The sequence below is a fragment of the Mya arenaria genome, chromosome 7, assembly GCF_026914265.1.
Source record: "Mya arenaria isolate MELC-2E11 chromosome 7, ASM2691426v1".
NCBI classification, from domain to species: Eukaryota; Metazoa; Mollusca; class Bivalvia; order Myida; family Myidae; genus Mya; species Mya arenaria.
The window spans coordinates 38,627,655-38,645,702 of NC_069128.1; the positions used below are offsets into that span (position 1 = coordinate 38,627,655).

General features: G+C 31.7%; 1 protein-coding gene across 8 annotated transcripts in view; it reads right to left on the reverse strand.

Moving 5' to 3' along the window:
- Nucleotides 1–89: 89 nt before the first annotated feature.
- Nucleotides 90–18,048, reverse strand: part of LOC128240301 (E3 ubiquitin-protein ligase DTX3L-like) — an 87,101-nt gene continuing 69,142 nt past the window's right edge. For all 8 annotated transcript variants that reach the window (XM_052956899.1, XM_052956900.1, XM_052956892.1 and 5 more), the window contains 3 exons: nt 5,402–5,598; nt 1,579–1,697; nt 90–1,031 (listed from right to left, as the gene is read on the reverse strand). In XM_052956899.1, coding sequence (XP_052812859.1) covers nt 997–1,031; nt 1,579–1,697; nt 5,402–5,598 — 351 coding nt within the window. In that variant the 3' untranslated portion in view covers nt 90–996. The remainder of the gene's footprint in view (nt 1,032–1,578; nt 1,698–5,401; nt 5,599–18,048) is intronic.

Consider the following 18,048-nt stretch of genomic DNA (forward strand, 5'->3'; position numbering starts at 1 on the left):
CTAATACGAACCATATCTTATCTATGTTATTGTATGGTCAATTAAAAGTTCACTATGTCTTCAATAAAGAAATTATATTTTTACGCAAGAATTATAATCTTAAAGGAAAAAAAAAAGTCAACTATTTGAGACCAACAGTAATCTGAAATTACTTCGCGTCATTATTTCACAGTAAGCAAAATCGCTCAATTTTTTTTTTGGTGACAGAGATGTTATCTAGCCTGATTTACAACACTTTTATATCTATAGGTATTTAAGAAATACAAATCATGCTTCAACTATCCGGATAAAGAAAATCCGATCTTCGGGCAAGCTTAGTGGCCGGTAACTTGATAAGCCTCTGTACCCGCTTCCGCGCGGGTCAACGGTTCGGATTTTTCTATTCGGACCCGGAAACACATGATAATTTTTTTATTCCTATATAGAATGCAAAAGGTTAAGGCTTAACTTACACTTAGCGAGGGACAGACAACAGAGCATCAATGAAACAGCCAAACGAATGAACAACTATTGTCTATATTATGCTGGGTAATACGCATAGTGGATTAAAAGATTCAGGGAAACTCATTAGATTTACAAAGCATATTCAAACTTAAAAAAAACACAATTGTATGAACATCAATATTGCTGATATATATGATTTACATTGTACCCACGGTTCATGCTTGTTCTACTTTTAGCCAAACGCTCCGGTATATAGCTACTATTGATCTTCTTATGGAAAAGTTAAAATCTGAGCGTGTAGTATCGACAAATAAAATAATCATCAAACGTAATTATTTGAATCCTCTGAAACAGCCACATTTTATGTTCTTAAATTGAGTAAATGATCTAATGAAATATCATTTGCAATACGCTTAATTATTTTTGAACAGGATATCTTTGAAAAAAATGTATATCCAACACAGACGACCTGGGACAACAGACATATAAGCACATTAAGTTCTGCATTTGCCTCTGTTATGCCCTTGTCTGCAAAGTCCACTAACATCTCATTTAAGAACTCGGCGCAGCATCGAACAAACATGAACCTGAAGTTATTAAACGTATCAAATAAAATACATTAACCAAATTAAAACAAAGTATATGCATAATTATCAAGAAGAAATAAACAATATCCAAAATTTATTATTTATAATACACTTTATAAAAAATCCTTTACAAGCAAATTGCAAAAACACTGTATATCTACTTATTCAATATCCAAAATATCATATATAGTAAAAATGATTTTGTTTCCATAAACAATCACATATCAGTAAAGGAATAATTAAATATAATGATTTCAACATGTAAAAATCATCCTATGTAAACTGAACAAAGTAATTCATTGTTTGTATTGAAATATATCAATGCCATTGTAAAGAGTTTTTCAGTTAAATTATCCCTTTATTAGGCGAGCATCTAAAAACAAAGTTCACTAAAGGCACAAAAACGACCGCAATGATAGAGAAAAAATGTTCAAGATTGGCATGCCATGTTATATACATTTTATATACAATATCCACATGCATGGTTTTTATCATTATCTTTTTGAGTGAGTATTTCGACAACATAACACTAATGCAAGTTACCGACCGTTGACATTTAAGGTCTCGAATAGATCCTCCGTCTGATCTATATTCGCCTCTGTGATACCTTTGGCTGACAGCTGCGCTTTCAATGTCTGTGTGTATGCATCGTATGTCTTCCATTCTCTAAATATAGAATTTAACTACATATATACATGTACTCAACGTAATGCAAAGGTGATCCGCAACTTTGTAAGATTCACGGTATACTATAACTTTACACACACTGTTTATGTTTATAGGTAACATCCGGGGTCACACTCATGTAGGACGTACTTGCGAGTCACATAAGTTGGATAGTAACGTTAATAATAGGTCATACTAAAAACGTATTATATGATAATTTGAACCTTGTTTCAAATGCAACGTATGCATAAAAACAAAAGCAAACTGGTTCAGCTGTACACATATAGTTGTTCCTGACCTCTTTAAATCAGTCTACATTCTACATTATAAAGAAGTATACAATTCAATTTTAGTGTAATCAAAAGTTTAATTAAGCAGTATAAATTATTACCTTGTTAAGATTATTCGAGTACTTAGGGAAATGATTTTTAGGCATTTAAACGAAAGAGCTACTTTGCGGTTTATTTATTTTCGATTTTTTTTAATTCAGTGCTGCTGTGTTTAACAATGTTAAGTTACACGGCAGCTGTTACAGTGAAATAGATGATATTTGGTCAATTCAGTGTAAGTTCGTAATTTATTTCATGAGCTTCATGGAAAACATATTTTTACGAGTGGCGAATCCACGAGTAAAACTATAGTATTTCTTTGATCAAGGGTAAAATTAAATAACATTTTACAATAAAATGAAATAAAAAGTTTCTTTTCAGAGTTAAATTAGTATTTTTTTTCTAAATATTCATGTCAAAAACGATTTTTCCCCGCCGCTACCCAACGGACGGGGTAAACGCACTTAACGCACTTTTTTATAGTTTATAATTCAGTCTTTTTTGTTTGTGCAATTTTTTTATGAAAACTAACTATTGAATGTTTATTAATGCATCAAATAATAACGAAAACAGTTTTAAATTAGACAGGACATTAGTACATAACCAAATTACTACGCGTCCAATTATTGAGCTAACATTTAAAAGGTCGTTTTTAACATTTTTGATATTTAGTAACATTGATACAACATCCTATTTATGTTCGAACTGTTGTTTTTGTCGGTTTTAATGCAAGCAAATGTTCGCACATTCAGCTTGATAGTTTATGAAAAAGTTTGAAAAACATAGTTACCATTTTTCTAATAAACGGTAAGTTGTTTATTTCCAAATATATCTTTATTTAAACTTATGCAACCTCTTCCAAATCTTAAATTGTTTTGGCAATATTTTGTGGTTCGAAGCTGACGTAATTAGTTCTGTTAAAGACCAAGTACCTAAAATGTAATTTTATATAAGTTTTAAAAGTTGATATTTTGAATTCTAATTTTGCATTTTTTTTTCAACGCTAAAACTCCGTATTTCATCGAGAGGCATAACATTAAGTATGTTAATCCGCATTTTCTTCAGACATAATGTATGTCAAGTATGAAATTATTCGCCTCCGTTTTAATTAATAGAGCTTTCCTAATAATACGGTGACTTGACCGTATTGTATTTGCATTATAATATTTCGCTCTTTGAATATCTTGCGTGAAGACAGCCCATACTTCAAATGTTATATTTTAAAAAGATGCAATGCCACAATTTCTGCTATTTTAAAAACATGTTCAGCTGATCTTTAAGCACACATGATATAAGTCTTAGATATACGGACGGTATACAAGCAATATAAACATTTAACAAGAGTACCATAATGGGATGCTCAACGCTCGTCCGTTTGTGTTCACTATATAAGAGGGCATAACTTAAACCCTATGTGATGAATGGACTTCTAACCCAAGTTAAGAATTTTTATGTGAGTAAGTGTACAGAATTTTGTTCTCATAATATCTACGGTTTTAATATTACGACTTACAATAAAATATGCATTTAACTCAATCTTAATATTTCGAATGAAACAAAACACATATTTAAAGTTTCATATAATGAGTATAGAATTGAAAGTGATATTTTTATCAACAGGTCTTCTCTCTTTAAAAAACAATTTTTTAAATGTTTGCAAATATGTAATATTATCAGATTCTGCACTTGATTGTAGAAAGTAACCCTGTGAGTTGTTTTTAAATTTTAAATGATTAAATTAATTCTGACAGGGTTAATTGGAATCAGAGTTGTAAAATTTGACCAACGGTTTTTGCAATTAAACTTGGATTTAAGATCCCACGGCGCATGCAAAAATTCGTCATTTACGCAATATTCTATTATAACGCATTGTATATTACCATCTGCTACTAAAAAAATATGTTTGTATGATTATATAAGAATATCAAATTTCATTTAAAGCTCATGTCTTTATATTTAGAACTTGACAAACACACTTAAGAATCTATGGCGTCAGTTGTATGACGTCATCACATCCGAGCTTACCGTGTGCCTTTTAATTATAGGAGTTCACTGAATGAAAAAATAAATTAATTACAAAAAAATCATTTGATGAAATGGGTTTGTTTCTCTCACTGATTCGTTTCGCGTAATTACTATGAAATGGGTGGAAAACACGTCCAGATTGTTAATGCAGGAAAATCAGGATATGATTCTTTAACTGACGTTACACAGTGAATGTTACGTTACGAATATGGTCTTCATTTTAAACGAAGTCTACATTCTTTTTAAACCTCATGGACGGTGAAGTCGTGCTCCGTGATCCTCGTACATTGATTTTGTATACTATAGATTCCATTATAAACAAAACATGTTAAAAAAACAGTGCATTCAATTACAAGATCATTTGCGATATGTTTTTCGATAAAAATAATTATATTGTATGAATATCGTATTCATAATTATATAACAGGTCTATTTATTTGTTAGTTTGTCATTATACGCATAATTATCGACATTATATATCTATGCCAAATACTGAATATTACATAAGAAATTATTCAGTCCGTCATTTTTATAAGAGCCGTAGCTAATATTTTTTTGGTATGAACCAAATCGTATTAATGTTATTCCCGTAAAGAGCAATATGTTATCAAGACTTCTAAACGATGTATTCTACCAAAGAACTATATTGCATGTTCCGGAATCCTTATATTACATTCTTCACCACTCTTCGTCAGTGAGATGACCATTGAGGAAAAGTGGGGTGTTTTAATGTATCAGTCAAAGGCTTTGTGCATTTCCCGGGAAGTTCTAATTACAGTGTCAGACAAATATAAAACAAAATATATTGTATACATACTATAACATTAAAGTGATGTTCGAACACTTGTTTTCATATGTTGTATCCGGAAGGAAATGTTTTGAAACAAATACGTTCGAAAATTGGGAATTGACATTTCCATAATGAGCGATCAGTTGTGTTTATTTCTATTAAACATCTTCAATGAAACATATGCAATCTGTCCTTACGATCAATTATTATTTGTAATCATTTACAGGTTCTTAAGTGCCGTATTCATTCAGGTAAAAGGGAAGTGAATGCAATTGCTTTAAAAGGAGTTCTTGAAGCTGGTACTTTCACTCCTTAGTTTGAAGTTAAATATCAAATGTATATATATTAACTGGTGTAAATAACGCTGCTTTAGTTAAACGTCATGTAAATCTAACTAATTTTACCTATATTGAACTTCACCACTGACTTATGAAAACGTTATATGCGATAAAAAAATGGCTTAGCCTGAATACCACTCATCAAAACGATCATACATGTTCCTCTTTAACGAAACGGCATTCAGAACATTTTTCCCCTACTTCACAACAGTTAACACTTACTTGAAATCATACAATGGCCTATTATACAAGGTGACGCCATCCAGGACAACTTTTCCTTCCTTTCCAAAGTTGAACATCAACCCTTTCTTGAATGCCGCCTTTAACATCCTACATAGCAGCTCGCCATCAGAGTCTGTACACAAGTGTCCTGTGAACCTGCCGCCTTTATACGGTTTTCCCGGGGACGGATGGTGCGTCTGCAAGTAGGAAAGACAAACATTGTATTAGACGTAATAGAATTAATATAAGTACAAATATACCATACAATACATTGAAAATTTACTGGACAGGAGAATTGATTGCCAGATACAAACGAACCATTTTGATTTTAATTTAAGCATCTTTAAGATTTCAGTTCTGAAAGTATGTTTTTTTGGCATATTATTATCCCTAAATTGTACAATTGAGGCGGGGGGATAAAAAGAAGAACATGATTGATTCAATAAAAATGACATTAAAAACAAAAGCACGGGAATTGAAATAGGTTTTGCGTAAATGGAATAAATTGCGATATCTACACGTTTAAGTATTTTAAGAAAAAGTTCAGGTAAAAATAATCATATTGCTTTACTTCATGTAGGTTATACTGGTTAAATTAAATTACCATAACGGAATAAAGTATGCTGGTGTGTAATTTCTTTTTGACTCATATATATATCGAGTATCCAGTAACATCTATATAATAATAGATTGCACTGTGCTTCATGATCATGGATTAGAAAAGAGTGTATGTGCTATATAAACGATCCTACGTACATGAACATACAACAAAAAATCCATATAAACATAATTGCAGCCGAATATTTTGAAATGAGCATAATGTGATTGAGGAATACAAATTGGTACCTTTATATAAGAACGGAATGTAATGTCATGATTTAAATAAACTTTGGTACAAACATCGTTAAAAGATGTTAATGGTGTTAAGAAATATAGCGAAAAAAATGATGTAAATTTGATTTAATTTCTGCTGAAACAAATGAAAATACATTGATGAGTTTGATTATTTCCTATTCTACTATTGTTATATTTATAAAGTTATACTTCAATCATTTTACCAATTTAAATTTGATATGCTTGCCATGTAAAGATTTAGGGATGTACACTTGCATGCATTATGAAGTATTATGACGAACTTTTTCTTTGTATTTGCAAGTAAAATATGTCAATTTCAATCTTCACAATAAGTAAAACGTTCTTTATGAAAATAAATGAGGAGAAGCAAATAGCTTTCTGAATGACTTTTAATGAATTAGTGCTATTGCGGAAAAATATCAATATTGGTTAAATAAACATGGGCGCAAAAGTGAATATTTCCAATATTTTTTGTCTAACTTGTTTGGATGTGTTTTTGATATAATTTAAACAAATACGTTTAAACATTTGTTTTTTAAGGAAAAATGTTTTATAATTTGATCAAGATCAAGATTTGTTTTAAATTCAATAAACAAATACTACCGACAATTAACTCCAAGTAAAAACACATTATCACGCATGGAACAAATATTCCTTTTATTCTACGCCTATATCCAAATGTTCAACTTAATAGGAATCATGTCATTCATTTAGTTTTTGCATCGTAGTACATGCAAACGTAGCATTCACTTATTTAGAGTGACATTACAATTGGTTAATTATATTATTTGTAAAAAGACATTAGTATTATCAACTATCTTAGAGCGGATTTCAACACGATAAGTGACCATTTGATGCATGCTGAATTTCCCGTCGCAAAAAAAGTCGTATTGCATGTCAAATTATCAGTGTATGTTTCCCCAAAGAGCTTTAAATGAATAGCAACATAATATTGGCACGCATGATGACATCAATGAATATGATGTACGTAGCAAAATCTTATACTTGTGACATATACTATTTTTAGCGTCTTGTGTCTTCTTAGTGTAATCGACCACAATATTCTGAATATCTTGATTTATGACAATTAAATCAAATTAGTTAATTGCACACATCTATTCCTTTTATATGCTTTTAATATAATCATATAATCCATTTATTATTATAAATGCTGATGTAATTTTCTGTATACCACAACAATACACTTACATAGAGATTCGTTTAAGGATCGTTATGATTGTTTTATTTCATTATTCCCTTTTTCTTACAAAAAATCTCTTTTCGGAGAGCTCCGACTCTATTCTCCTACACCCAAATAACAGCCCTTTAAGCTTGTGTTTTACATAAACCATTTTAAATATAATTTACGATGTATTATGTATGAGTTTCATCACATTACCATAAAGACTAGACTAGCTTAGGATTTATTACACTTTTCTGTAAGTTACGTCATTAAAATACGTAATTTTGCATACAGTGTAATGTATGATGTATATATTCATGGTTTTATTCACTAAATAAAATAAATGGAAAAACAAAAACATTAAATAACCATATTGCCAACAAAATATATAATTTTCTACGTTTGAGTAAAACGAATTAGAAATATAAAAATAATTGTCCTTGTTTATAAAGGATTAACCGTCAGGTGGCGCTTCATAAGCACGAGTGATTCATACGCACGAGCACGAGCATTTCGTGCGCATATAAATGTAAAGGCAATAAGCTTTGGGGAACCGATACGTTCAAATCGATACAATTGATTGTTAAAATTGAGGTCGAACCGGGCTGTAGGCAAAAGTCCGTGTTTACAGAAATGACCGGACAAAGCATGCTTTTAATCCTCTTACAGAAAATAAGTCGTATTGAATATACATGTATTATCATGATAATTCAAACTGTGCAGTGGAAAAATAAAACATGTAGAAATTATGAGTTAATTCAGTTCATACACAATGTGTAACCAGTGAGAAAATGTTCTTTTGTTTTTAAAGGCATCAATTAAAGTGTGTTAAAGGAAGTTATTTTCGCCACTTTAATATTAGGTGCTTCTAGTTCTACTTTAAAGTGAGTGTTTCGTTGAAATACTATTACAGAATATATAGGTGATATTTTTTATTTTGTTTTGCGAGAAAAGTCAAAGTGCCGCGCTCCGATCGTATTCCCTCGCATATTGTGGTTTTCTGTTACATTATTACCTGTCAACATCAGCCATTGTTTTAGCCATATAGTTAACATATAAAGATAAGTATTATAAATGAAATTTAATCTTCTCTCTTAATTGAACAAGAAAGATTTTAAGAAATGCTGAATAATTGTGGATTTTTTTGGAAGAATATTTCAAATTCAGAATGATGGCATTAAAATATGTTTTTTTAAGAATACTTATTTAAATATTTTATTAGTTGAGTTGTTAAGAAACTGAGAGATAATAAAGAATGTTTTATGTAATTTTCAAGGATTTGATCTGTATCTGCTAATGAATACAGATATTGTTTTTATACTCTTTTTATGAGTGAAAGTACATTTGGCTTGGCTGCCATTATAATCTCTAAACAGATGAATTGCCTGTCTTGGCTGACAAGCCATTATAATAGGTGTTACTTAGAAAAAGTTGGGATTTGTAGATTCTGTAACAATTTGAATGCATTTGTTAATTTCTTAGGATATTGTTAACATGTGTTATTCAATTGTTGTACAGAATTATGATACACTTTATGTCACTGCACAACATAATTCGTGCATTATTAAGGAAGATAATCTGAAGATAATATGAGCTGCATCGCTGATTCACGGCGGAAACGCCAGAAATGAATTAGTAATACTTAGATGATATGAAGTAAATTCGCAATGATTAAGAAGGGGCGGAGAGAGTTTCAATCTCATTGGTTTACCTATTGTCATTGCTGCAGGGATGTGTATTGAATGACCACCAGTTACAGTACTAGTAAATATTGTTATAAAGTAATAAAATTCGGCATTGATGATTTATGGCAGAATCGCCAGAGGTGAATCATAATGTACACTGAACACGGTTGAATCACCAGTGCTAGTTTATTAATTATATTGTTATGAACCGAAATTAAAATAGCGGCATCGCTGATTCATGGCGAAATTGCCTGAGATGAATCGTTAAAGTATATGGGGACATCACCAGTACTAGTTTAAATGTAAAATTGTTGTTTTATTGCTTGATAAGAATTTAATAATTCTTAGTCATAAGCAATGATTGTTAACCTAATAGATTTAAGTGAATACGTTATAAATAATGTTTGTTTGTAGAAACATGTTTGTGTATACGTCTTTTTTTTTGCACACGAACAAAAAAGAAACTTTACCAGAAGGATCGGCGGGCAAAGTGGACATACTAGAGAAGTGGAAGGCCACAAGTAGTATTCATCAATATGTAAGTAGTTATTTCAGTTAGAAAGTTGGGTTTATCTTACGGTGTAGGGAGAAGGGATATTTTGCCTGCTAAAGTTTTTACTTTTGCAATATATTTATTTTTATCTATACGAAGTGCTAAAAAAGTAAGTGTTTTGTGACTTTGCTGGTTTCATCTGTCCTGGGTTTTGTACATATTTGTTTAATGTTATGCAGTTGATACAAAGTTATGAAACAAAACAATTCTTACATATATAGAGACATTTCGATGATTATCAAGGCTAGAATTTCCAAGTTGTGTCAAGTTTAAATAACGATTCATTTATCTTAAATCAAGGATGAGTGTATCCACATTTATATTGTCTATACATGATTATGTATTAGTGTTTGTCCTACATTGTCAGTCTATCAGGGGCGCTAAATTTTTAAAATGTTTCGTTTCTTATTTTGATGAATCGTACTTATTTTTGAAGACGACTCTTCAAGATTAAGTCAATTGCTATAAATGCGCATGCGTATATAGCCACGCCTACTGTTTGCATATGCAAAGGCGCATTTTCAGTGTAAACACTGATTTAAATGACGTCACAATATATCGAATTGATTGACAAGTCGTTTTGATAGGCGCACGGCTTAATTTTAAAGCTGATGCAATTTGGAAGGGGCTAACGCTAAGTAGGTTATAATTTATGAAGTCATTTCTTCTTGAATAACAATCCACGGTCGCTTCGCTGCGATGCGCTTCCTTGGGTTACTTATTTTCGAAGAAATCACTTAATAAACTCCAGCCTATACATAGATACATTACGAGTTTTTCTTCAAAAGAGTCCTCTTATAGACGTAAGAAGCCGTTTCGCTAGGATATTATCGAGGAGAAGCCGTGGATAAAACTGGTGTTCTTCCAAGCGGAACAGTTCAAACGTCTGTAAGAGGACACTTTTGAAGAATAAACGAGTAACTGTATCTGACTGACGACGATAAGTGTACTGAATATATTGCATGGATTCATGGATTTTGTGTAAAGGTTTCTTTAATTTTGTCTTCGGCATTAAGTTTGTAAACAGTAGTTCAAAATGTCATCACCAATCAACAATGGGTAGATTTAAAAAATATCATCAGATTAAAAATAATTGATTATTTATAGCGGAATTCCCGTTTTTTTTTAATTTGATTGGTTTCCCAAGTGCTTCTCTAAGACTTCCAAAATAATAATATTGAAATAGTATTGTTGTTGTTGTTTTCTATAGGAGGTTATATAATGGTATTCAGTGAAGTATAATGTTCTACTTTTGAAGAAAACGAATTAGAAGAAAACTATTTGTCCGTGTTTATAATGGAATAACCGACAGGTGGCGTTTGTAAGAACGAGTGATATATATGCATGAGTACTTCGTGCGCATATGAATGTTAAGACATTCAGTTTTGGGGAACCGATACGTTTACATCGATTCAATTGATTTTTTTATTTGATAACAAAATGTTAAAGGTCAAAGTTGTCTGTTATTATGCAAACTGTTATGTAAATGATAAATTTGCTTTCACTTGTCTGCATCAAACATAGCGATGTAATACACACTGATATAGTTCGTATACATGAGCATGTAAATGATATGTTTTCTATACATCAATTTTAAGGAGCTTATGGGTGATAAGGCCCGACATCTAGTTGTACAAGACAAATTATGTAAATATGTATGCCAAACGAGCAGACGTTTCTGAGTTTTCCCTAGAAGGAGTGTTTTGTCTCCGTTTTCCCTCGGCCAGTCGACCACGTCTGTTTTATTTTGTCAAGCATGTTGTTATCTAAAAATACTTTGCTATGTTGCAAATCCATACTGTATGTGTTTATCGGTTACCCAAGTGCTTCCCTGAGTCTTCCAAAATATTATCATTAAAATAGTATAAATTTTGTTTTCAATAGGAGGTTACAGAACTCAATGGTATTTAGGGACATGATTAATCGATTACACGTTAGTCCTTAAACCAATTTTAATATAAATCTATTTTACTGGAGATTTATGTCACTTCTACATTTTATACATTTATTATTTTATGTTATAAGTCAGACAGTTCGAAAACATAGTAAATACGTGCTAAACCATCAAATTTATGTTCAAATAAAAGTGTTCGTCCAATGTTTTGTACAAATATTTAAGAATTCAGCTACAAGAAAACGTTTTAAAATGGAATTGCCATTTTCCTTATAAACGGTAAGTTTATTCCCAATACAAATCTTTATGCAAAAGTATGCGATTTTTTTAAATCAAATTATTATTTAGCACATTGGATGGTAAAAAGGACATTGTTGTTCAAACGGAAGTAATATCAACGGTTCAAAAGCATATATTAAAGGTTATTGTTCAACTCAATACAATTATTCATACAACTATTTGTTATTGTTACTGTATTCGGTATAGTACAATTCAAGCTACTTAAACAAAATTGCACATCATTCTCTTAACTTAACCTTGATATTGTTTTATATATTTTTTCCCTTTATATATAGTCAACTATTTTTGAAAGGAAAGACATCTAATTTGTAATACATCAAGACATGTGTACGTTATGGGCATATGGGCATATACGGCCTCTATATTTCAAAAATATTAAGTTATTGACTGCTGTTACTGACAGTTTTTAATAAATAGAGTAACATGTAAACTGCATTTTATTACGAATAGTTTTCCACTATGCCAACAGATGACGTCAGAAACGGCACGCAAAGCACGTGGTTTCGCGCCAAAAGCGTTGATTCTGCCGAGTTTTGCGTTTTTAATGTAAAAATAAACACAGAGCGCATGCAAGTGTCACTGAGATCTTTTCACATAGGATTCAGTATTATCTTATTTACTTCTATGCACAGTTTGGTCGTGACACTTATCTGCGCTCTACCCTTAAACACCAAAAAAAGCTTCTTAATTTGTACGTAATTTAAAAATAATACTTTTGTTTTTTTCCCTAGTAATGTTAATTTAGACCTTAAATGTGACCAAAAAGTGTCTAGTCTGTCATATGTGTTCGTGTGTTTTGGTTTAATACATCGTCTGAAACTTGAGATCACTCATAAATATTTTTACTAAAAATAATCGATTCAATATTTCCAAAAATCGGTTGAGTACCGCCATGATTTAATCAAATATCCGTTTCTAAGCAGACGCTCCGAGACTTGATTGTTCGTGTCGAGTATTTTTCAACGTTTGAAATAGTATTGAAAGGCGTAAGTGATTTTTTTAATCAAAGCTTCAAGATCCGGATCAACCCAACAGCCAACCGCAGTTTATAAGGTGATGTATTTTTATCTTCATTTGATATCTGGCTCTGAGTGAAACGAAGTGAACTAGAAATGAAAAGAACTATAATAAGAATAAAGCTGATACGTTATACTACCAGACTTGCTAAATGATGTCTTTAATATTCTGCTCGAGAAAAAGTCTCCTGTGAAATGGCGCCAAATTACAACTTAGAACACTAATTCCCTTCATGTGAGAAAAAAAGGGAGATAATAAAATTAATACCAAAGTATTTATTTTTAAATTTAATTTGAGAAATTGATTTGTTTTTGTGAAATAAACATTTTCACTAACATTTTTCGTTATATTTAATTATTTAAAGTTATTTGTTTTTCTATAAAAGTTCGTATATTAATGTTTTTGAAAGGAAGGTTAAACACAACTAATAGTTCATAGCCCGTGTTGAAACATATTTTGGTGAAAAAGAACAACAAAGAACCATATATCTGTATGAAACATGGAAACATTATACACTGGTAAACCATTAAACAAAAAATAAAATAACTAATAAAGGCAAATTGTCCATGTCAAGTACATTATACACAAATAATGGACGCGTGGTATATCGTTTATTGTGGTAGTTAGTTTACAATAAGATTTGTATGTTTTCAGTATGGCTAAACAGTACACGTGCATAGTTTGCACAAAACGTTTAGAACCAAAAGATAGACGGCCAGTGGCAGGGTCACAACATAAACCACTAAGGAAATATTTAAGAAAAACATTTTTAATTGAAAGGACCTGCGACGATGATGTCATATGTAACAAATGTAAGCTGGGATATTACCAAAATAGCAAGACCAAGGACCGTAGGAAGGCCGTCGAAGTCAAGCAATGTACAATAAGAAGCCCTGTGTGTAACATACGAGTAAAATCTACAGGGAAAAGCCATAGTCGTTTTGTAATTTAAAGTTATTACCATTATATCATTGTACATGTGTAGTATCAAACTAATTTATTTTCTAGGTAATGATGAAGATGAACTATTGACAGCCGCGCGGTTGATATCGATGAGCCGCCATGAGAACCTCTTGCAAGCAAGGGTCGAAGAAGGACTCGACCATCTGACTAAGTCCTCCGGTTGGGCACTATTGTCTGAACCTGGTGTGGTGCCGGACTTTCCAAAGCTGGACGAGTCCGACCTTAGGACTTTGACTGTTGGTGTTAAGCTTAAGCCATCCTACGTACAAGAACACCTTGATGAACATGGCAACTTCGATATCTTTGTTCGCGAGCAAACGCCTGGCCTTCTTTGTATTAAAATACAGAGCAGCATGTCAGCTATCAGATACAAATGCTGGGTTGGGTATAACGAGGGCGCCATTAATGGGTGGTACTGTAAGTGTAAGTCGGGTGCCAGGGTTGTTGGCATGTGCGCACACATAACAGCGGTTGTATAGCATTTGTCATACCAGCGTCACAATGTCATGGCACGCGGTGTCAGGAACTGGACCGACGCTCTAATTGGCACCGCTGAGCCTTAAATTGATTGAAGGTTTGATCTTTCATATCATATGACTTCGCCATAGATATAGTGATGATATTTTTAGTCTGCTGTTTTATGTATGCATGCGGTGCTCACGCTTTCACAATGAATTAATGATTTCTTCTTTTTTTATAATAGATATGTTGTTATTTTCTATTAAGAAAATGAAACATATCTGATCATAGATACATTATTATCTATTTCTTGATTAATATACGCCACTTTCGTCCTAATTTCAATTCAAGGACGGTTTTTTTTTTCTTTCTTTTTAAAATTCAGTTCATGGTGGCATTTTATGTTTATTAGTACTTTCATTAAATTCGATCGGTGTTGAATGAAATTGGTGATGATACTCCGGGTCCTGGCGTTTATGGCAAATTGAAGGTTTGAATATAATGGTGGTGTGTAGTTTATACTCCGGGTCCCGGCGTGAGCACATTGAAGGGTCCCAGAGTGACAGTTCAACCACCGCACACATATCCTGGGCGGTTAACCAGTACTAGGTGCCTTCACTTCTGCAAGGAACTGACAACTTCTGTACATGCCAGGGGCAGTGGTACAGTGCGAATGGTCGTAGAAAGGATTTCATAACCAATCACAACAGAAGTGACCTGGTCAGCCCAGTAATCGAACCCGGGTTGTCCGATTAATTAACAGTCCAACGCTCTACGACTGAGCTAACCGGCCGAATTCGATAAATGGAATTTAGAAATATATAAACTAATAAATTAACATATTATTTTTGTAAAATAAATTAAGTCCAATAAATTGTATTTAATTAGGTGTAGTAATTCATAAATAATAACTTAATTGTTTTGCAAAACTAATATAAAAAATAAAGGGAGGTAATTTTTTTTACATGGTATTAATTAATACAATTATGACAATGTTGTGTTTTAACTAAGCGTGTTTATATTTGGTTTTACAATTAATTGAAATATAACCAAAAGGTGATCCTTATGCCATTTAAAACTTTATATGATAAAGATAAAAACAAACAAAGATGTGAATCAGTTTTTGATTTATAACGTACAACACCGAGCGCAACGAAGCATCAATATCTCGCGGTAATCAGTGGAATCGTGAAATGCACGTACGTTACTCAACAAGTCGCCATTTCAAGGTTTTTTGAAATATTTCTTTAAAACTTTGGAAATACGAGCTACATATGTTCATTATTCCGTGATGTATTTTTTTTTAATCTGGGTGAGGCCGATTTCGGCCCAAAACGTACGTTGTCATTTGTTAATCAATCGTCCATATAATGCAACCATATAGAGGATATTTGTTTATTTCAGTGTAAGATCGTATTTTATTTAACGAGTGCCATAGAAAAACATATTTTCACGAGTGGCGAAGCCACGAGTGAAAATGTAGTTTTTTTATGATCACGAGTGAAATTAAATACGATCTTACACTGAAATAAACAAATTTTCTGTTTCTTTTATGCTTATTTTCGGAGTTTTATTTGTTTTTTATTTATTTCTGAATTTCCCCCTTTTTTGAAAAGGGTGGGCTTTACGCCGCTACCCGTGGGGCGCCCCTCATGCATAATTATAGCTGTCAACTTTTTACTTTCGGTTTGCTGAGAAATAGTTCTCTGCTATTCATTCTTATAGCTTAATATTCGCTCGTTTTTTATTGCAAAGCTTTATGAACAGTCAAAAATGAAGTATTATTAGTGCACAAATGTTCCAAAAAATAATGAAAACACTTTTTATTTTAACCAAATTACTAAGCCGCTATTTATAGAATGAAAACTTGGAAGGTCAAATGTGTTAGCAAAACAAATGTGGATACTCATTGGATTTTAAACCATTCTTCTTAGTTTTAAGACTGCATATACGCGTGTTTTTATAGTAAGTTAATATACAGTCATCTTACTGTCAGAGACTAGTCTGTTTCGCTTTAAAATGTTTGTTTTCCAGAAGAGTAAATGCCACGCTAGTTTGTTGACACATTTTGAGATGTGGGTGGGGTAAAAAATATCGGATCTATCTGTAAATTGTTGTGTGAATTCTCCAGGAAGCTCATTTTACGTACTACAACGGTTAACAGTTCAAAATACATTTGATCGATGCTATAAAATTTTATGTTCGAACAGTTGTTTTTGTCTGTAATTTTTTGGAATGAAAGCAAATGTTCGAACATTCAGCTTCAAAGATCAGTAAAATGTTTGATAAACGGGATAACCGGTAATAAACGGTAAGTTGTTAATTTCCAATTATATATTTATTTAAATTTATAAAATATTTCTTTATTTTTTTTAACCTTTGCTGACATAATTAACTGAAGTCCAGTGTTCTGTTTTGACCAAGGCAAGTACATGTAACAACAAAGGATTCTAAAAGTAGTTCTGAAAATTGATATTTTCACTCCTTATTTTGCAGTGAAAATATCAAATTGATATTTTCACTGTTGTTATTTCACTGTTAAAACCCCATATTTCATCGTAAAGCATGAAAGAAAAACGCATATACACGCGATGTGTTTGATAACTTTAATTGTAAATATTAAAAACTACAGTAGTATCATTTTACTAAGACTATTCGTTTAGCTATTCATTTAAACTTTTCACAGGTTTAAGATTTCATGGTGGAATCTGTACATACTGTGATTACTGCAATTAATTTGAACTATTAACATCATTAAATTTCTATATTTCATATAAGCTTTTCGTTTACGTCGTTTACGAAACATTCCTCTTTATAGTGCAGGCTAAAGGTTATAATGTTAGATTTGATGGCCGGCATTTCGGTCGCCAAGGATATGTCGTAATCGATATGCAATAAAGATAGGAATACAATTCATTTGACTATGTAGCATGCATGTTCATTTAAATTTAATTTGTTTGTTCGTATTTATTCAATCTAGAATACTTTAAAAACAAGTGGTGCAAATATGTTTATACTCTTTTACTGTTGTGCACAGTTCGTTCAACAGGTGCTTTAAAGTGTATTTTAATTAAGACAGTGCTATTTTTATAGGGCCTGATGCGCTGAAGTTAAATGGAACATGCCATTAACAATAAAGCATTTCAAATAAATAAGCGGGGTTACTGGCTAAGAATATTATTCAATATAATGTAATGCATAAATAATTGGACTTGAGATATACAGCATTTTTACTTGTATACCAATGTCGCAATCATTTTTCATATATATATATATATATATACGTATCACATGTTATACCTTATTGTTTCCCATTTCTTATTACCAACATTTCTCGGGGGTTTTAAAATCTTTTATAATTTAGCATTGCTCAATTTTCTGAAGGTAAAAATAATAAATAGCCCTCCGCACGTTTTATAATATATAAAAGGACTGCTTTCGCATAATTGTCAGTATTTCAGAAAGTCATACGCTTACATCTCATTTTCTTATATGATCAACATTTATTAAATAGAATGATTCAATTGTCATCTTAAAAGATATATATTGTTTGTTTTGTGACAAAAAGTTTGAAACGTTTGGTACTTGATATACCTAAACAGGAAATGACGTCATGAACATACACAAAGATTTGACGTCACTCCCTAAATGAAAGCAAATTTCGAGTGTTAAATTAAGATATTGACTGAATCTCACTTAGTATGCATTATACATATAAGGACAGTAAAATGATCGGAT